At 29.3% G+C, this 22,648-nt stretch overlaps 1 protein-coding gene across 5 annotated transcripts in view; it reads right to left on the bottom strand.

Annotated features, from left to right (window-relative positions):
* The window catches only part of LOC121117654 (pseudouridylate synthase RPUSD2), a 93,726-nt gene that overhangs the window by 25,929 nt on the left and 45,149 nt on the right, over window positions 1-22,648 (bottom strand). For 2 of the 5 annotated variants that reach the window (XM_040712104.2, XM_040712103.2), the window contains 2 exons: window positions 3,605-3,625; window positions 2,864-2,956 (listed from right to left, as the gene is read on the bottom strand). The exons of 1 other annotated variant lie outside the window; for it this stretch is intronic. In XM_040712104.2, coding sequence (XP_040568038.1) covers window positions 2,864-2,956; window positions 3,605-3,625 — 114 coding nt within the window. The remainder of the gene's footprint in view (window positions 1-2,863; window positions 2,957-3,604; window positions 3,626-22,648) is intronic. 2 more of the 5 variants (XM_040712106.2, XM_040712105.2) reach the window with 2 other exon arrangements.

Here is a 22,648-nt window from a genome sequence, read left to right as displayed (position 1 = left end):
TTTAAAGAAAATATGTTATTTTCTATTTTTATACATAACATGGCGTTTTTACCAAGATCGCGAATTTCTCATTGGTTAAGAACTACTCCTCTAATGAAAGTGGGCACAAGTATATTAATAGAAAAAAAAATTATGACCTTGAATTTACTGCGCAATGTTCACTAAGTAACTTTTGTGTGATTAGGGATAGGTTCCATTCCTAGCAATGTTATTTTTTTGATCGAGGTTGCATTAGTAGGTGAACTTAGTTTTGGTTGATGTTTTACATTTTATTTATTATTTGAACTGTCTTTCGCCTCTTTCTTAAGAGCTTTTTTACAAAATAAGTACAAGGTACGCTTTTTGATTAGATAAAGTATCCTAAAATTGAATTTTATTTAAGTATTATTTTTAGCTATTTGATTAATTATTTTACAAGATTGACACCAAACTTATCCGAAATAGGCAGCTATATATATATTTTCCCCTTTTCTAAAATAAGTGATCCCTGAAAAATATAAAGTCAATTTCATACCATACTTGACCTTAACTCGATGTTTTTCAACATCGAGTTATTTGACTTTTTTTCCTAATGTTTACACACTTTGACAAATGTTATATATATAAAATATAATATCAAAATATATATCATCTTTACCTTTAATGTATCGCACAACTTTTTTTCGAAAAGAAACAGAAAAAAGACACAAAAGAAGTTCATAGTTCATCTTCTCAACTAAGGAATTATTATTCAATAACTGTTGGGAATTGTTCACAAATTAAAAAAAGGTAATTTATCCAATCAATATTCATAGCCTTGATTACGGGAAAAGAAGGAAAATCCTCGACAACTGAAAACAAAATACAGTGTAAATTTGTATGTTTGTGAAGTTATGCTGTGATATATGTTAATTACTTATTCAAAAAATGTAAATAAATGCTCTGACGTTAGGGACACTGACCATGACAGTAAATAAATAAAAAAAAGACATTTGAGAAATAATTGAATTATAAATACTATTTCTTCTTTTTCTCGAACCATAAAATAATGATTTTATAATAAAATATATATGTAACAGAGAAATAAATAAAGTCTATTTGCTATAATATATGAGTAGGATCTAAAATACATTAATATATATGTATAATACACTAACATTTTTTGTTTTGTTTTCAAAATAAGAAAAAAATATATATGTATGTATATAACATAAATAATAACTTCCCTCTCTTAATATTACTCATTATTTGGTCGGGCGCACAAAAAATATAAAGCAAGAGTGAATTGCCATTAAAAGTATGTCAATGTAGACTAGTGCTGTCACAGTACCAATATTTCTGTAGCAGGTCCGGTACTCAAATTAATATCGGTATTTCTATACTTTTTCAACTAAATATATAAAAAAAAATGTCGGTAAGGATTATTAACATGCACTGACAATTTTGGAGGTAGCTAGCTCGGAAATTTAATCACTGGGGATGTAAATATTGGATAAATTGGGGTATATGGAAAAGCCACGGTAAAAAGTATTTAATAATTTTTTCTGTAACTTTGAGACACGACATATCTACAGAACGAGAGCATTATACTTTAGTGTTCCTTGCTCGCTGATACGACGTTAAAATTTTCAAAAGAGGGATAATAACTAATAAGAGTGTTCTTATTTTTCTCTTACAAATGGTGGCGTCGCTAGCTCCTGTTTAGGGGGTCAAGTCCCCACTATTATTTTTTTGGATCATAAAGAGAGTTGTCTGCAAAGTTTTTGTCATCAACGTGAAGATGACAGCACCCGTAAATAAAAGTTAGTCACATCTATTTAGCATATGTTGATAGTTACTCACCAAAGTTTAATCCATTTGGGACGAGTAGTTGTTATGTAAAAGTCGTTGGAATGAGTTGATGTTAGTGTTTTTGTGAAAATGGAAAAAATCGAGTATCGAACTTTCATTAAATATTTTTTTATTTAAACTTTAAAATAGATTCAAACAATAGAAGACTTGTTAAGTTAAAATTTGACACGTTTAAGTCAATACAACTTGCATTAATTTAGGCAAAAACAAAAAGTGACTCGTGAATAATTATTTTGCAGAAAAAACGCTAAGTAGTATTTGGCGTTTTTTAAATATGAAAAAACTATTATGGAAGAAGTGTGTAGTGTTACAAGGATACTATATTGAAAAATTCATAAAAAAAAATCAGAAAAAATTTATTTTATCTTTGATAGGTCGGAAACTGTTCAGACCACCCTCGTATATATAGAAAGTAAACTATTTAAATAAACGTTACGGTGTTTGTAATTTTTGGGTCCAAGGTCCCACAAATTGTATAAGCCCTATGCTTAATATTTACAATTTTCTAGCTTAGAAATTTGAAGGTTTTTGTCAACGGCGGGACATATTTTTTTATGAGTTTATGGCGATATGAGCATCATTACTTCGGTGCTACTATACATAGTACCAGTATACAAAACATCACTAATACAGAGTGTAAAGACCAATTATTTGCTTAAAATAATATCAACTTATGAGTAAAAATAGTTGGGATATCTTTGTAGGTGAATCTAGCTAATGAGACCCAAAGAAAAAAATATTGAAGAAATAAATATAATAACATATATTATGTAAATAATAAATAAAATATAATGCTGTCATACTAGCATCAAACAAAATATGAAAGAAAAACTGTTCCGATATAGTTTTGTATTATGGAACTCTATTTTTTTTCTAAAATAAAATAAAATAGATGAGTCAACTTTTTTTGTTTGTTGAATTCATAATAATAATAGACTTGCTACGTTACAGAAGTAGTATAGATTTTTTATCATACAAAAATCCAGATGAATAATAATTATTAATAATAATAAAATGGTCAAAAATGTCTTACCTTTTTGACATCAGAGAGTGCGATTTCTTCAATTATTTTTCTTTTCTCCGATAGCTTCGAGCTCAGAGAAAATCCGTTTAATGTTAAACCGTCCTGAAATAAACGGAAATATATTTTCTAAGCTTAGAAACGAAAAAAGGAAAGGAAAACAAGAAAAATAATGGGTATTTGTAATAGTATGTAATATTTAAATAAATATGGTAATTATGAGAATAATGATTTGTGTATGTATTTTTGGGTATGTGAGTGTGGTGTGATACCCAGTTGTTTTTTTGATTTTTTAATAAATAGTTTTTGTTTATATTAATACTCAATTAACCACTGGGACAAACAAAATAATAAAAAAATATATAACAAAACTTAATCACTTGTGCTACAAATAACGTACGTATAGGCATATAATATATATAAGTATATAAATATTAAAATGCTAACCATTGCTTTTATATTAAGTATATTTATATTTATAAAATAACGTGCAAATAAACAGATAAATCGTGCAAACATTAGACAAAACACTATTTTTTTTCTCTGGGCCTATTTTAAATATAAACAAATATTTATATTTATATAAATATAGTATATATATATAAATAATTTATAATTACTACTAATTATACACATAATGTTGAAATTATATTTACTTCTGTATAAAGAACAAAGGGTCTTTGGCACAAATAAAAACATATTTATATTATAATATATAAAAAATGAGTATAAAATTATGTACAAACGCCTTACCGTGTTGTTAAAGCACTCTACCTGAAATTAAAAAATACAAAAACAAAAATTAAACTCAATTTCCTCATAATATATACATATATAATAATAAGTATTAAAAAATGCTCAAAATGGCTACTAATATGTCACTGCACGTGTAGAGTACCAAATTGTTTATTAATTTTAACTCTAGTAGGTACCTACGTACATGCACGACCATTAGCAAATATATATATATATATATAGGTATATATTACTCATAATATACATGTGTGACTTGGGACTATTATGTTGTTCAACATATGTTGTGTTGATTAAAAATACCACACCGGCAAAAATAAAAATCCTTGAATATATAAATGACTAAAAAAGGATCTTAATTAATAATATTTGGGAATATGCGTATTAATTGAGAGATTTATTATATATGCCGCAGTTCAAAACAAAAGTATCGGAGTTTTTTTTTTGGTATAAAATTTTTATTAGTTAATTATTTTACATTTCTATTTACAAATATTCTTAAGTGATCCTTTGGAGAAGCCACAATTTGTACTTAAGAATTGTAATAACTCCCCATTGCAATTGAAGAAAAAAGTATGACAAATTATACAGTTGAAAGGAAATAATGTTAAATTAAATAAAAAAATGATCTAAACCATTGGTTGTTTAACTTTTTGAAGTACAAATACCTTTCCTCCACTTAACCAAGAGGGAAAAACATTTTAAAAACTTTTAATTATTTGTTAGTTACCCAAAAAAAGTACATGTCACTTCTAAGAGGAAAAGACCCACTCTAAGCTATAGCTAGCATAACTAGGTAACTCAACCAGTACTTACGTTGCATAACTTTTACGAGGGAGCCTATGTGTATATTTTACAAACTCTAAGGTACAAATTTACAAAAACCGGAGCCTCCTTTTATGGAATTTTTTAAATCTTATTTGGTAATTAATATCAGATCGTTTTCGTCATTTTTTAAGAAATAAGACCTTCTTTCGATTATGTACCCCTAAATTATACTATTCCATAGCTTTTAAGGCATTTATATATGTAATCTAAAAGAATCATAGGTAGTTTATCTTTCTTTCGATTTTTGTTCGAGATTGTTTTTATTGAAGTATTACAAAGTTTGATTCTAACGTTTTAAAGATGTTTGTCTTTAAAAAACTTGACAGATTCTTTAAATATCTCTGTAGGGTTATTTTTTTTAACCTTTAATTAGTTAATTGTGTGCTTATTAATATCTGTAATTATTTTTTCACTTCAATTGTGACCGAAAAATAATATAGATAGTTAATCATCTCATTTGTTCGACAAAAATTAACTATAGTTTCGTTTGCAGTAAGATTTTCATGATGTTATTATTGGCTTATTATTTTATCTTTCTTATAAACTTTAATTTTAAGATTATATTATCTAATATATATATTAGAAAAAAGTTGATTTATGAGAAAATATATACTTGCCATTCTAGAAAAATAATGTTTATTTTAGTTTATATGTAACTTTTAGTTATAGCAAGGGAAAGTTTTTTATATTTGTAAACATGAATAGGAATGTTGCGTGTAGCCCTTTAATGCAAACTTTAATTATACTGACAATAAAACATGTTTATATGACTTAACCAAGGGAATGAAAAAAGAAGAAGAATATGTTGGTATAGGTTGGTATACATATATCTAAAAAGCTTAGGACTTACCTGTATTTAGATACATATGACAAATATAATTTGTAAAATAGTTTGACAAAAAACACAAAGATGTGGAATAAATTGTCCGTAGAACCGCAACAGTTAATTAAAGTACGAAGATGAATAGGCATGTGAGAAACTATAAATAATATAATGTTTTTATATGACGTAATAATTATGAGAATCAACATCTTGGGAAAGCAATAACATCCAAATCAATTTAGTTATTTATTTAAAAGTGGACGGATAGAGTAAATTGTCACTCTAAGGTTGTATCGGGCCTTTTTTCTTGATGTTCATTTAATTGGTCAGATGGAGTTGTACTGATGAAGTATGAGTAAACATTATAGTATTACATTTACTCCATCTACCTTGGAATTGTTTTATGTATATTTTGTTCTTTTGGAACGACAGATGCGCGAACTTACGCACATTGATTTTAAGAGAATAATTTCCCCAAGTGCGTTGTCTATTGACCTAGTCGTTTTATGTCGTTTATGGTATTTAAAAAAAAGCCCCGTTCCATGTTATTGGTCTTCGAATTTTTCAAAATTGACGGTGCCTTTTAAAATGTATCATTTTCACGTATATTATAATGAAGTAACTTTGCTTAACAATTTGAATTTAAATATCTTTTGTCTTCTATAATTGTTTGTCGTCCTTCTTACTTCAGCCCTAATCAAAGTATTTATTTTGATTCTAAAAATTGCTGATAGGAGATTGATGATGACGTCAATGATTGATGTATACAGTATGATGAAATTGGCAAATATTGTTCTCAGGGACGACTTTTGAGTTCAGTTCGGACTCGTTATTTAGGTTTAGGACAAGAGCACTCACCTTTAGCTCTTCAAATTTGGGGTATTCACCTATTAATGCTGCATTACGACTCTTTGAGATTAGTATGTACACTCAATCCTGGGCTGTGACATATTTTCTTGATATAAATTTTTGGTCTGTTCTATAGTAACAGTTATAGGTTACCATGGTAATACCTCTAAATTATATTAAAATGAAATATGAGTAGTTTTATATATTAATCAATTTATGTTTGATTTGAGTTAATATATGCATATTTCAACTTCTTCAACACTTAACTGCTATTAACTTATTACGTCTTATAAAATTAGAAAAAAGAAATTATTTTAAATTTTTTATCTTAATTTTTTTCCGTAAAATGAGTAATAGCAAAAAAGAAAGAATGAAAGTTTTTCAAATATTTTTTAATTAAAATTAGTTACGTTATTCCAGAAAACATAAACAGTGCCATAAATTAAACTATTAGACAAATATTGTCAAGATAAAAAACTTACTGTAATAAAGGATCAAATTCTACTTAAAGTAAAGACAAAATACGAACACACACACAATATATAAATGGTCTTACATACATAGTAAGAAAATAAAATTGCAAGCATAGAAGGTATTTATTTAGTAAAAGGATTTAATTAGAGATAAGAAATAAATGAAGACTCTTTCTTCTTCTTTTTGTGTAATCTTGTTTATATTCAAAAAAAGAAGGCAAAATACCTAAGCTTTCTAAATATATGTAAAAATAAAGAAAATTTAATTAATTTTCTAAATTTGACAAAATATAATTTGATATCCCTTTATGTTTATTAAGTCTTATAAATTCCAAAAAAGCATGAAAAAATAATATGTACAGCTAGAAAAGTGGACCGAATTTGATTAATATCTAACCTTTTTTTCCCTTCAAAATAATAATCAAAAGAAGTATTAAGAAATTTTTTTTTAATATATAATAAATCCAAATTGACTTAGTACTAAATGTTCATAGTATTATGCACTTAAAAATCTGACGATTTACTGCCAAAAATCTTTCTTTCCCACAATATGATTAATGTATTTAAATTTTATCCAATAATAACTATAATAAATATTATTTATAAATTGGCCTTTAACTACGCTTTGCAGACATACTAGCAGATAGCTGACATTGCTTTGCTCTTTACTGCATATAGCTTTCTATAAGTCAACAAAAGGCTTATTGTCTAAGGATATTCACAAATATGTCAGACTTAGCTCAATTTCTTAAATCGAACTTCAATACTGTAAATGTTGGCAGGTTAGTACCAGATTTTATACAATTTGACATTTTTTATTTCTTCTTTCATTCTTATCTTGTATCTGCTGCTCTTAGCTGATCTAATGGAACCTACGATAGCTAAGCTGCTCTTCGTCAAAACATTCTTTAAGTTAACTAGGTTATACCATTGATTTTCATTTTTTTTAACATCCACGAGAATGCCCAAAATTAGCATCACCGGTAATTATCTGTGTTTGAAAATGATGTAGAAAAATAGTTTGTTGATTTCGTGGTTTAATGTTACATTGCTTTTTGACAAGAAAACATACTGTTCAACCTCATCAATTGCTTGAAAAGGGCTATGGGCACTCCCATAACTCCCCTCCATAAAGGGAATAAAAAAAAACTGGCTTTAAAAAAAACCAATTTTGAATGAAAGAAAAACTTGTTTGCTTTGTTAAGCTCAGGACTTTTTAGCCCATTTTTTAAGGTTTTTAAAGTATTAAAAAAATCAGTCACATCCGATATTCTCTATATTATTCCCCTTAGAGGTGCCTTACATATAAGCTATGATAATAACTGACTCAAATATTTGTTTTCAATATGTCAATAGAATAAGCACTGAACCTCTGTCAAAAAAACATATGTGCGTATGGAAATGGATTTGATTTAATATGTGAGAGGTATGTAGTTAAAGTCCCGTCTTTATTGAAAGGGCAATATTCTTCCCTCAATATCTTATTAGTACCTACAAAATACACACACACACACACGACAAAGAAAATGAGTGAGTAACGAGAACTAAGGAGGAAAATCATAAATATTGAAGATGCCAGTTTTTTTTGTGTATGTCACATTATTCTATCACCTTCTACTCTCTCCCTCTCTATCAATTTACCTTTTTTGATTTTCACTCTTCTGTTATTATTAGTCACATAAGAATATAGGCAATATATGTATATACATATATTGAAAGGGAGGGTGTGTGTGTGATAAATATGATGTTTCGAGATGTTTATACGGCATAATTTTTTAAGGTCATATAAAAATGTGTATTAAACGACTTCAATAATATAAAAATTCACAGAAATCATTTTGATCTAATCAAATACCTAACTAGAAAACAAGTATTTTTAAAAAATTTTGTATGAAAAAAAGTTGGATTGTCACAATACCAATGTTTATGCTTTGATTCCAGTACCAAACTTAGTATCGGTACTTTCATAATTCCAGATACTTTTTTGACTCAAAATATTAAGTAAATAAATTTTTTCTTTAAGTGCAATTTATATAACCTTACAGAATCCTCTTTTGTTCCGTGTAAGGGTAGGGAACTAGCTCAGAAAATTGATTACTTTACAAAAAACAGTCTCTCATTCAATAATTACGTTAATTATTAATATAGTTTGGAAGAACCATAATTTGGCTTACATATGTAGTGATTTAAAGCAAAAACAATATTGAGAAAAAAAAAAAGGAAGGAAGAAATGTCCAATTTTCAAGGACGTTAATTAGGGATTATAATCTTAATTAGACGCATGGCACATAATTTTGATCCCCATATTACTTTCGCAGAATAATATATATCAATTTCTAATTATTTCACAGGACGATGATTGTTTACATGTTTTAAGTGTAAATTGAGGTGTCTTCAAATCATTAGTCATCTTATTTTTTTGATAAAAATTTGCAATAATTCGTCAAAGCATATAATATAAATGTAATCTGAACTAACTTTTAATAAAAATAATATTTATTTAGTTTTTCTGTTTGACTTGCTGTCTTTAAAGAAGATGACAACAACTCAGTACTTGAATAAACATTTTCGACTATATTGAAAACCTTTTAAAAACAAAAACTCACTTATTAAGCCTAATTCAGTAAAAATTCATTTTTTTTAAATCCATCATTTACAAAATTCCTACCCAATCATTTGTAGAATGATTTCCTCAAACAACAGTTCGAATTTATAAAATAAAATTAAATATATGATGGCCTAAAAATTCTAAATATGCTCCTCTAAATTGTCAATATTGATTTCTATGTGAAGCTTTGATCCAATGATATATTTATGCTCTCATCTAACACAGTAACTCCAAACCTGATCTCTGCAGAAAAGCGTTTAGTGTTTTGGGAGATTATAAAGATCACCAAGAAATGTCTTTTAAAAGAAAGGTAATAAAGAATACTTTAAAATATCATAGATACAAATATTTGGGCAAAATTAGCTGTTCTGCCAATAAAATTACTCTAGGAAGCCTGCTGTGCTGAAAAGGATGAAAATAGTTGATATAACAGGATTTCCTAATTGTGCAAATGGTCTAAATGTTATATTGGATAGAAAAAGCGATGCTATCGGAGTGAATGAATTGTTCTACTCCGATATATCTTTTCTTTTTAGTTGAGCACATGAGTTGGGATTTATTGAATTTTTACTCTTCCAATTTGGAAAACCATTTCCTTTTTCTCTTTGACCCCGTATAAATATGTACATATATGTACAATATAATTTTATTGTTTTTTTTTATGATATTAAAATGTCCTCTCCACTACCAGTATATGTACTTTTTTTTTTTTGAAAGATATAAAATTTTTATGAATGGAAATCTATATTTTTTTATGTCGAAATGGTAATATTATGATATTATAATTTGAAACAGATCGATTTTAATCATGCTATGATACACAAATAAATATATGTATGTTTACATATGAATGAACCTTTTTTACATCAGTGATCCGAGCAAAAATGCAGGTCCGTCGTGATTAACTTGGTAATCAAGAGAGACGAAATATCCAACAAAAATGATGCACTTGGATTTACATCCTTTTGAGATACGTACAGAAGCTAAAAAATACCTTTGAAGACATAAAGAGTAATCGAAAATCATTCCAGTGCCTTAGAGACAACTGTAACGACATGGATTGTAATGAGATATGATTGTGTAATAGTCCATAGGGTTTATAGACTATGTACTATTTTTTGTTGGGATATCTTGATTTTTGTATCAATTGATATCATCTTACTACATAGCCCACTCTAGTAAACGAGGAGGAGATGGCCAAAATGCACAAAAGGCTAATGTTGTCTTCAGATGCAGGATTTGCAAAATTATTAAGAATGAAGGAAATTAATTCGCCAATGTGGATGCAATACATAATTAACTGTGTAATTGATAAAAATTGAAAATATTTAAAAATAACGTTATTTCTCCATTTTTTGTGAGAAATGTTTTTTTTTGCAACAATTTCATTGTCGGAAACTGTTGTACGTACAAGGCTTAAAAACTCAGGTCTACACAATTAGATATGGTTACTATAAAATAAAACAGTATTCTAATGACGTCGTTAGGCAAATAGTTGGTGATACACATATTTTAAATGAAAACGTACTGAATACCTCCTCACCAAAAAAAAAAAAATCCATCAATGTTGTTTTTTTACATCCCCCACACGTTTTGTTATAGGCCTATACCAAACAAGTTCAGATATTGATTAATGGTAGAAGAATATTCTATAGAACGTGCATGATTTGATCTACATTGAACTAAAAGGAAATATATCGAAGATATGGTGACTCACTCAAATTGTGCTCTACCAAACGGTCGAGCAGGGTTCTTAAAGGGTAAAGAATGTATTACACAATATATTCTTTTGGGGAGATAAAGCCATTTAAATCAATGTTTATCCTATTAATAATAAAAATAAATTTTGATTTGCCTAACCCTTTAACTAAGTGCCATCAGTATATAGTCACGTAGCTAGAAATTTGTGTTTTTTTAATACTGTCCAGATTTTATGTAAAAAGCCTTCTGCACTAATAAAAAAGAAGACAACAATTATGAAACAAAGTATTTGTAAAATTACATTCCATTAACGTAAATATTCATCAGGAAGGATATATTATGTCAAACTACTCACAATGGCATTTCTGAGGTTAAAACATGCCCAAAACTAATTATATTATATTATATATATTTGTATTATTAATGGTACATCAATTCTGGTGAAAGTAACTTCTATCATTTATATATTTGATGGACATTAATTGTTATATCATTATGAAGGGGGAAAAGGAAGAACCAACCATGATAAGGGAATGGAAAAGACCCCAGTAGTAGATAATATATTAAAAAATAATAAGAAGCTGTATCGCCTGATCAGACGTTTGAAATAATTATGTTAGTCTTTTCAATTACCATCATGAGTTGTAGAAGCTCTAATTAACATCATTTAAAATGATGTCCGCGTTAGATACACAACCGAGCAGTTTTAAGTGTGTATTATCGTTTAAAATTTATTTCGAACAGAATGGGTTTAAAAGATTTTTTTTTCTTCTTTGAAAAAAAAAACAAAAAAATCATAATATTAAGCGGAATTTATCCAACACACACACACACACACTTCAACCACTACCCACTGAAGATAAAAAAGTTTTATTTTGTGAAAACACAAAAAAACTTTTCTTTTCAATTAAATTTTTATTTTATCTTAAATACTTAATTTAGAAGGAGAAAATTTATTTATATCATGCATATAAATATGAATTACAATTTTAGTTATAAAAGGCTTGAATACCAGGTGTAACGTAGAAAATTTTACACTTTGGCTTCATCCTGAACAACGAGTTGAAAGAAATGCAAGCATTGTTATTGACAATATCAATGTAAATATAAGACAATAACTAATATTTTTGACTCAAAAATGCCCCCATTGGTTCCATAGACATCTTCCAATCTCTTCTCGAAGTCCTTGCAGACAGCCCTGATTTAAATTAGGACATCATTGTTCATTGACTGTTTTTTTTTAGAGCATAAGTGGCCGGCTGACCAAATCTACATACTTTCTTCACAATTAGCAGCTTGAAAACATAATCCAGAGGGTTGGTTGCTCCAAAATAGAACTTTATGTTCCGATAACTTCTGGCCTCTTTTTAAGTGTTGGCTAGGGCACAATACTGCTGTAAGATATAGTTCCCATGTAGGAAAGCATGATATGGGATAAATGGCTCCTTCAGGATCTTCTTGTGTTGTAGTCCTGTTCAGGCAAAACCCAGTTTTAACCAAATCAGTAGCCTTTTTTACGATATTAGGGTCCAATTTAGGTTTTCGTATCTGAGCTAGGAAGTAGATCTATGTCATACTCGGCTTCCATCTTCCTTTTTACATTGCACCCTGATTGTTCTTACTCACCTTGCAAACTCTGAAAGATTAACTCCCGCTCGGATATTTTTTTGTGTTGTATTCTTCAGGTATCTTTCGTCCAACAATCCTTTGCAACCAGTATATTAAACTAGTCCATTCTTATTCATGACATGATTCTTTAGAGCATATTTCTCGGCCGACAAAGTCTTCAGACTTTCTTCCCAATTTGTAGCCTGAAGGCATACTCTAGTGGGTTAACTAGATTCAAGGGGCTCCAGAAGGTACATTATCAACTTTTGGGCCTTTTTTGAGATGCAGACTATGGAATCATCCTGATGCAATAAATAATTCCCATCTGAGCAGGTGTGGTATGGGATGAAGTATTCATTCAAGATTTTCTTATCTTGTAGTTCTGTTCAGGCGAAATCGAGGTTTATAACAAATCTGTGTCATCTTTTATAAAAATAGGGTCCAATTTAGGCTTTTTATAACAACCTGGGTGCATATCGATGCCTTACTTGGCTTCCATCTTTTTTTTTGTCTGGGGGTGTAAACACGTTGGTTGATCTCAAGACCCTTGATATATAGTGTCATGGGCTGGTGATCATATCCTAGAAACACTGAAGAGACCACTTCAGCACATCTGGTCTAAAAAGAAGTGCACACTTATTACAACGACCGATTGTGGATTTTTGCAGGCCAGCATTTTTAAGGTCATCTTCCTCGTCTAACAACAGTCTCATCAATTGCATTTTTTGGCTGGCTTTATTTCTACACACCTAACTGTTATACATCCTTATATCCTTTGATGGTGGTCCTCTCCTGGCTTCTCTTCTGTGCTGGCTGCTGTAGTGCTCTTCTTGCTAAAGTCTTATCTGACAACAACCCTGAATATCGCTCTTGCGTTGACTACTTACCAAATTACTTCTAATTTGATCACTAATTGGAAGATTCTTGAACATGGCCATCCTACTTCGGCAAACACCAACACCATATGACATTTATTCAACTAATTAAAAATCATATTTTACCTAACTTCAATCAAATTAACCCACCAAACATTTGGACACTTATCGACTTTTCTGATTTACTATCATTTGTATTTTGTGTTTCATGCGTAGTTTTTTGTCCTTATCTTGATTTTAATTGGTAATTGACACAGGACTATAGAGATAGTTTTTTACCGTATCATCACATCTTTACATCTCCTAAGTTCGCCTAATTACTTCTTCTTCATCTTCTCTTCATTATGTTCGGCAGATAATGACAGTACATGTCTACTAGACATGCTCATTGAAGTAACAGATGGTAGGAACTGGGAAGAGATAAAGGAATTCCTTAACGAAAAATTGCAAGACCATGGACTTGGAATATACATAATCCCTGGGGACCCTTACAACCCTAATGTAGCGAAATTTACTAGAGAAAAGGATCTGGTTGCTTGTTTCCCGGAACACAAGCCTTTGGCCTTGCTTCACGACCCTGCCATTTGCCGACAATATATGGGAATATTATGACGTCATCCTGAACTTTATTATATTGGCTTGTTCTGAAGACAGTTATACACAGATTTTTTATTCAGATCGTCCGTGACGAAGATCTTAAAGCTCTTCATTTATCTAATGATGGTTTTGACACCTCCAACAACGAAATTGATGTTGAATTGGACCACCTCACTCTAAGGAGATTAAACGCCTCCTAGGATATAACCCCAGACTCTGCGAATCCCCAAAGTATGTCAAACCGAGCATAAAGTATCTCATTGAACATAACCTATTGAATGCTTATGACAAGAAAGAGAAAAAAATAAAGTGGAAAAGATCTAAGGCGGCTACCTCAAGGAAGTCCCCGAGTGGCATTTCTTTAATACCGAGGGATGGTCCCTTTGTTGCTGGCTATGATATTGACATTCCATTCAACCTTTATCGCATGAATCCACTAAAGCCAACGAATTTGAACATCTTAAAGCGTATTGATAATCATTTTATCAAGCTGGAGATTACTAAGGAAACCGACAATGACCAAGAAGAAGAACATTGTTCCAGTACTGATAAGTCATAAACGAAAATACAACATCTAGTCGTATGATCCTATGTGACCAATCATGAAGAAGATATACTTTTATAAAAGAGGGGGCAATACGAGATTACTGTCCCCCTACCTATTATTGAGATATTACTATTTAATTAATACTAATTAATTAGTTTGCCATGCCTAGGTTAATAATAGTATGTATATTCTACAAAAAAAACCACTTTCTTTCTTATAGTGTATTGATTACAAGTGGGGAGTTTAGTACATATTATATAGCCATAGCGCTACATAGATTGGAAATAACAACATCCAATAAAATCTCATTATAAAATAATTTTGAATTTCTGCAGAAATGTTTCTATACTACACATAAAACATATCATTAAACATACAGATATTTATATATATATCCATACATTTATAGATACAAAACACCTTTTTTTATTGCTCTACCTATAAAGAATTGAATGTCCTTACATAAAAATCACCTTCTTTTTTTTATAGAAACAAATTAAAAAAATAAAATAAGAGAATATTTTATGGAGGAAATAAAATAAAGTATTATACATATATACAAACGTATATTATATCTAATCCAATATAATATGTGAAAAAATACATAAAATGAAATAAAAATCTGTAAAATTTGTATCGAGAAATAATAATAAAAAAATAAGTACATTTAATACCATCGATTTGAAAGGGAAAAATATATATTCTATACGAAGGAAAAATAAAGAGGACTTATAATATACTATTATATTTTTCTTTTTTTAGGTTGATCATGTGTTTCATTATTTTTTCCAACTTAGTTACTTAGTTGACAGCATTCATCACTGTGTCTTCCAGCGTTTTTTTTTCATTTTTTTTTCAAATTTTGATTACGACTAGTAATCATGTGCTAAAAAAAAAAGCCTAAAATACGTTGACAGTTCTACAATGTCATTTCTAATCTACATATCTCGGTTAAAGTTCGAGAAAAGGAATTTTTAATTTATTTATCTGGTGCTTAATTGAAAACTATACATTTTGAATATGGAATTTTAGCATGTTTAACATTATTTCGGAAAATAAGGGAGGCACATTTACTATACTTATAAATAATTTTGCACATATGTTGCCATTATGATCTTTAACTTAGCCTCCATCAAATTTGATAATGGCTTCAATGTACCGCCGGAAGGTCTGACAGCTGGTAATAATGTAATCGGGCTCATAGAGTTCCAATGTTCATCAACTGAACTCTTGAGAGATTCGAGATTTGGTTCTCTCCTCTTGTAGACCCGATGCCAATACCAGCATTAATGACCGTCTTGACATTGAAAAGAGTCTGCTTGTTTTTCTTAGTGAAGTTTTGCTTATCTTTTGGACTCTATTCTGGCCAAAGGAGAGCAGGAATCTCGATTTTTTTGTCTCTTTGTGAGGCCATTTTTCAATTGCCTGTGTTAATTTTTTTGGAGTGGGATGTTAATACAAATAGCTTATCAGCTGACGTGAGGAATTAACCAATCCTCCCATGTGGTTTTCTTATTCCTCTCTTTTATAAGGGCCCAGATTTATACTTAGCACCAGGTAGTCAATAAAGTTTAAAATAAAGCATTATTGTAAATTTGGCATAAAGCTATTTGGTTAACATTTGTCTAACCTATAAAAATATTAATAAAGTATTTTTTTAAACGTCATTCTATGTAAGAGATAAGAGAAAAAACGTAAGAGAATTTAGATAATACACGAATATTTATTTTTATGTTTTCATAAAGAAAAATCCAAATGTATGCACAAAATTTCGAAAATTTAATCCGGATATGTGACCCAAAGATGAAGTTGTAGATCAATGAAATTTTGGATAGGTAATTATTTCTGCACTATCCGTTATCGAAATTCGAAAAAAAAGAAACTAATCTACTGTATAGGAATAATACTTAAAAGATTTACAGTCTTCTATTAATAAATTTATGAGGAAGAAAAAGACACATCAATAACATTTTTAACCCTTTCTGAAAGAATATCTAATTTACGTTGACATTTATTCTATACGAATATCTACTTTACATTGATGGTCATAAAAAGAGGATAGGAGGAAGTCAGTTTACTTCTTAGGTTAATCTTTGAAGCATATATAAATTCAATTACCTACTTATATCGAATTCCAATGTTGCTTATACACAAATTGGTTATTTTTTGAAAGGAACGAATATCAATAAAGGAAAAAAAACAAAAATCTCATAAAATACCCAAAAGTAGAGTCATATTTCAAATTTATATGGAGTCAGCTAAACGTGTTGTTGTTGTTTTCAACTCGATTGTCGAAGGAAATATACTTAATGATTATGGACTTCAATAAAATTCCTAGGTCAGATAAAGTAGGTAATTCTAGTACTATAATGTTTTCAATGCAACTCTATCTGACCAAATAAACGAACATTAATCAGAAGTATGTAAGAGGGGGGTATTGAGTCCCATAAAAACAACAACACTACATTGTAAAGTTAAGGGGTTAAGGTCAGGCGAAGAGACTGGGTAAAAGTCGTCAAAATGCTATTATGAATGTATTTCATTTTTTATGTGGGATGGCCCAACACTGTAATGTTTGTATGAGAAAACACTGTCGCAATATTTCTGACTTTGGTAATGAAATCTCTACACACAATACACTTAATTTAATGACTTTAAAGTTAACGGGACTTTGATTCTGAACCACCTTTTCATATACGTATAACTCAGATATATGGATTGTTTTTGTAAAAAATAACAATCACATTTATTCTTGTGAAAAATTACTTGGCTTACTAAAAAACCTCGAGAAGGTTCTTCATAGAATATATTCATTTTCCCCCTCTTTTATATATCTCACACACATATATATACTATTAGCTCCATAATTATTTGGGGTGAATTGTCTGTTCATCTCTTATTCTTTCTTTCAAAGCTTCTTACATTAACATAATTGAAAAGAAAAAAAAAAGAAAGTTGTGTAATGATTTTTCTATGTGTGTATGTAAATATCTAATGTGTGACACGGCCTTACCCTTGTGTAGTTCTTGTTTCTCCTCCTACAACTACGACAATTGTGTCGCATACAATATGTTTGTACGTACATAAATACAATATATAGTAGATCGTAATACAGATTCGTGAAAAAAACATCATTGATTGCCAAGTTCTTACTTTAAAAAAATCTTATACACAGAAAGAAATACTTATAAGAGGGGGGTACCTAGGTACATACTCTTTAGATTATTATAGCTATACAAAGAATTTCCCGCCTTTCCTTTTCTTTCGTAAAAAAATTGTGCCCATAATTTATAAATCATAATTTAAGGACATTATAAACTGTTCATATATAGAGAGTAACAGGTGAACTTGAAAATATGTTCATAATATTTTTACTATATTTTTATAAAAAAGGAAGCAATTTTGTCATTCTACATATTCCCCCCCCTCCTCTATTTATGTATGTACATATAAAAATATTCAATGTATAAATTCACAAATCATATACGTTATATATTTATAAAAACTTTACTTATTGGATCAGGAATATGAAATTTTTAGGTCAAAATATATAACAACGTCGGTAAAATGCTTTACATTCTTACTTTTGAGAATGTTTCATTATATATATATATATAAAGATTGTTTTCTATAAGAAATCCATCAAACTACCCCTGACCTCTACCAACTCACAGTCGGTATGATATAAATGCAATTATAAGAACAAATGTCTAAAAAAAGGCAGGAATGCAAACAATACAATACTTAATTTCCAAAAGACTTTATAATTTATGAGTCTGGCTTCATATATGTATTTATAGAAAGCATTCGGAGCGTGACATAAGCAGGAGCTTCTATGTATCTCTGTCAATTTTTTTTGAAAGCGCATACTCTGTAGATAATATATACATACATACTTCTTGAAAAAAACTGTGACTCTTACCTAGAAATAAATGATGAGAAAAATTAAATTACTTATTTGCAAATAAACTATTAGCATGTTAGAGTTATTCATACAAAATAAAATAGATGAACCTTGATTCCGTGACCTATGACCTAAAAAATCATTATGATTGGTGTTAAAATAACTTTTTTTTAGACGGAAATATCCTTTACTCTATAAACTACATTGTATAAAACCAATATAATGCTAAAAAATCCAAATAAGTGCAACTTTTGAATGTTTTTTTTTTTGCGTAGAATTATTCCAAAACGTTTATATATAAATATTTTTAGATTTCTTATGTCATTTATATTCTATCATAATGTTGGAACTAGATTCGTTAAAAATAATAAATAATCTTTTTGCAAAAAAAAAAAGAAAGAAAAATATACACATATATATATAGTAAGAAAAATAACAGACTATATTAAATAGATATGCCTTGAAATTAATAGGAAATTATCCTATTTTATAGTGTGGGTATTTAAGATGTCCAATTTTTATGACGTAGTAGAGTAACCAAAAACAGATCCCACACGAATACATTAAGGAACAGTTTTGAATGTGTCAGTACTCCGGTACTGAGACATTTAATAGTATATTCGACAACACTTCATTCTTTATATTTAAAAGTTTATTTAAAAGAACCTACAGAGTTGGAAGAGAATATATGTAAATAAATATTTGGGGATCTCATTTGTCAACTTTTATGTTTAAATGAGGTATAAATTATTTTATACGTTTGTTATATATATATATATTTTGGTGACTCTTAGTATGTACTTAAAAAGTCATCCTTTCATTTTCATTCTCTTATCCTTTTAATTGGTTCTAATAGTAAAATATATCCTGTGTCAAAATTGTAACATTTAAGAGACTTTTAAACTTTTGAGTAAAATTCGGAATTTGCCGACGCTTTTATTTTTAAATACAAATGAATGGTGGAATAAATTAGAACTTAACCAAAACTGAAATGAGAAGAGTGTACCAAATAACGTTAAAATACTACAAAATAAGTACAGGCAAATCCATAAAATTTATATATGCTGATAGACAGGGTTGGTTTTGTAAATTTATGTTTCTAGAAAAAATTGTACTTACTTAAATTTTTTTTCAGGCAATTTTGCAATAAAGGGCAAGGCATTTGGAAGTGAGGGCCACCCTCAAATATTAATCAAAGCCAAAAATACTTAACGCAGCGAAGTTTTATTATAAAGGGAATAAAATGGATGGGTGAGACAACATTGATTTGTAGGGCCACTCTAATATTGTATATACATATACAGGGTGTGGTAGCTAATTGTACCAAAAAAAGGATTTTCTAACACAATTTTTTCTCCAACCATTTATACGATTAAAAAATAAAACCAGATTCTGAATCCGATTGTTTTTGACTTATTTTATTTTATAAATTCTCGTCAAGCCTCATCTTGACGAAAGTGCAAGGAAGGCCTTCACCACTTAGTGCATTGGCGAATACTGGAATTCCTTCTTGATCCTACTAATAAGTTCGTCTCTGGTGTGGCAGGGGGTTCGGTTAGTTTGTCGTTCGATCTCACCCGACACAAAAAAAATCCATCGGATTCAGATCGGGCGAGTATGGAGCCCAAAAGTATAGCAAGATGAAGTCATCAAAATTGTCTTGGAGCCGTTTGAGACTCTGCTTCTATTGCTGTTGCCTCAAAATCACCTTTAAAGACCTCAAATTCCCTCTTAACCTAGCAAACAAACGTTTCACTGAGTCCCAGAGTTATTTGTTACGTTGTTGCTCCAGGCCCAGATTCCAAGGAGAGATATGTGCTTTTTCCAAATATTTGGGACAACAAATTTGTCGATTTATTCCATTTTTTTAAAAAGCTTTCTAACAAAAAGAAGAAAAAAAAGAAGAGTGCTTCTAAGTGGCGGTTTAGATATCTTGCACACCCTGTATATATACTCGTAGATACTTTGTCGTTGTAAAGTGGTAATGAATACAAGGGATTGGAAATTTATAGGTACTGAATAATAGCAATGTACTCTAAGGTGCTATTATACGGGTGTAATTTACATATGTTTGATCAACATTGAAATATGTGGATATAAAGAAAGTTTTTATTACTTTCAATAACTTCTAATTCATATCATGGAATGTTGTACTCACGTACACAGGACTTAAATAATTTCTTACATACACATATCGGTATATATACATATATGTAAGTAATTGCAGGTAAGAAAGGGTCAAACGTAATTCATAGCTAAGTATATACAATTTATATATATACAAATATACTTTTGTTTTTCTTGATCGATAAGAAAGCAAGGTTTGAAGTGAGGGAGAATTGTATATTATTCTTTTATATATTGTGTATTATTTAAAATGTTATGATTAGTATCAGTAATTAATTATATGTGTATATATATATACAAAATAAGAACCTTGAAATATTAAAAATATGTTTAATATTATATAATTGGTGTCACAAAAAAACTAAGTTTCATTGAACCACTAAAAAATGATGGCTCCTAAATTATATATATCTACAAAAAACTTATGAATTTTTGTTCAGAATAAATGCCAAAAAAAAAAGTTTTAATTAAAAAAGTTAAATTTTTGACAATAAACTTGAATTTGTTTAATTATTGTTTTTATGTTGAGTAAATACTATTATGACTGCTTCATAGTTGGCCCATTATATACAAGAAATACGTTTTTTTGACTAACCAGGGGGATTTAGAATAGTTATGAAATAAAAAAAGGGAATTGAATTAATACAATCGTTTACTGAATGTCTTACTGAATTTAAGAAAAAAAAACTTTTTTATTAATATCTAAGGTGATAACATGAATATATATATATATATCCACCAATAAAATTTGAATTCATTATGACATTTATTACACAATTGTTTTAATTCAATTCACTTAAGTTGGTCGAGAATGTAAAGGGAAAAAAATTGTACGCTTTTGAAATATACAGCATTCCTTCTTATTGAGAACGTACTGAAAATAACCAAACTATCCCCCCCCCCTCTCCCAATAACACCTCAAAATATCAAAGTCCTTAGTTTTTTTTACTATAAATACAATGGTTCTTTGATTCCAAGAAGGAGTACGTTTATTCATAGATATAATGTGCATATATATTGTTTATTTCTACAGAGAATTCTGTTTTTATTGTGCCCCATAAAGTAAAACAAAATAAAAAAATGTATATAAATGAATAAATATGATTTTTATAACAATGTTTGCTGAGAGAATAACAATAATAAAAAATAAATCTATAACCTGGGAATAGGGAAGTAGGGGGGCTAGAAATACGTTTTTTATTTTTTTCATTTGAAATGTAAGTATGTATTATTAAACAAAAAAATACATACAATCCCCTCGAGAGCATTCAGTGTAAATATTGCCAATATTCATGATCCTCAAACGTTTTATCAGATGTACTTATGTATATCATACACATATATCTTGGATTGTACTATTTTTTATTTAAGAGGTGTTCAAATGTTTGATTATTTACTGATAAGAAATCTTAACAGGATCTGATACCAATTTTATGCTTATTAGACACAAAAAAGTAAGTTTCTGAAAAATAAAAGTTGTTCCAATCTTTTTTGAGTAAACAGTATAAATAAAAAAGATTAAGTTTTCTAAATGGCTGTTTGACTATCCTATCGAGTTTGTTAAAGGTTTATTAAAGGCATTGTTATACAGTTTTGCGATGTAAAATCGTGGACTTTTAGATAACGAACAAATGGAGTAAACTTTTGCGAGAATATAAAAGAATACAACATTGAGACATTATCACAAACTTTTTTATTCATTTCTATTTTTCAATATGATTTCCTTTGGATCCTACCATGGCCTCTAAGTTGGCCCTAAAGGTACCCCATCCCTTCTTGATGAAGGCCTCAGACATGGCTGTCCACTGCTGCTCGACAAAGCCTTGAGGCAATCCAAATTTCGGCGAGAGTAGCATCTTCTTGACTACTTACTATATGGCATAGTCGGGGGGAGGGGGAGAAGTATGGGGAGAGGGTTGTCAAACTGACCCATTATACTTTAACCAAATTAACAACTGATGGCCGATCTTGACCTAGTTGGCCTTGTTTTCTGTTGAAAGCAATTGCCGTCGTCGTCAAACCCCAACCACTAACATTGAGAGCCTTGGTTTGTTATTTCATTGACTTAGCTATACTTCTGGTGATTGCAGTATCCCTGTCCTCC

The sequence above is a fragment of the Lepeophtheirus salmonis genome, chromosome 5 (genome assembly GCF_016086655.4).
Source record: "Lepeophtheirus salmonis chromosome 5, UVic_Lsal_1.4, whole genome shotgun sequence".
NCBI lineage: Eukaryota > Metazoa > Arthropoda > Copepoda > Siphonostomatoida > Caligidae > Lepeophtheirus > Lepeophtheirus salmonis.
Note: the sequence above shows the minus strand (reverse complement) of the source record. Positions and strands in the feature narration are given on the sequence as shown.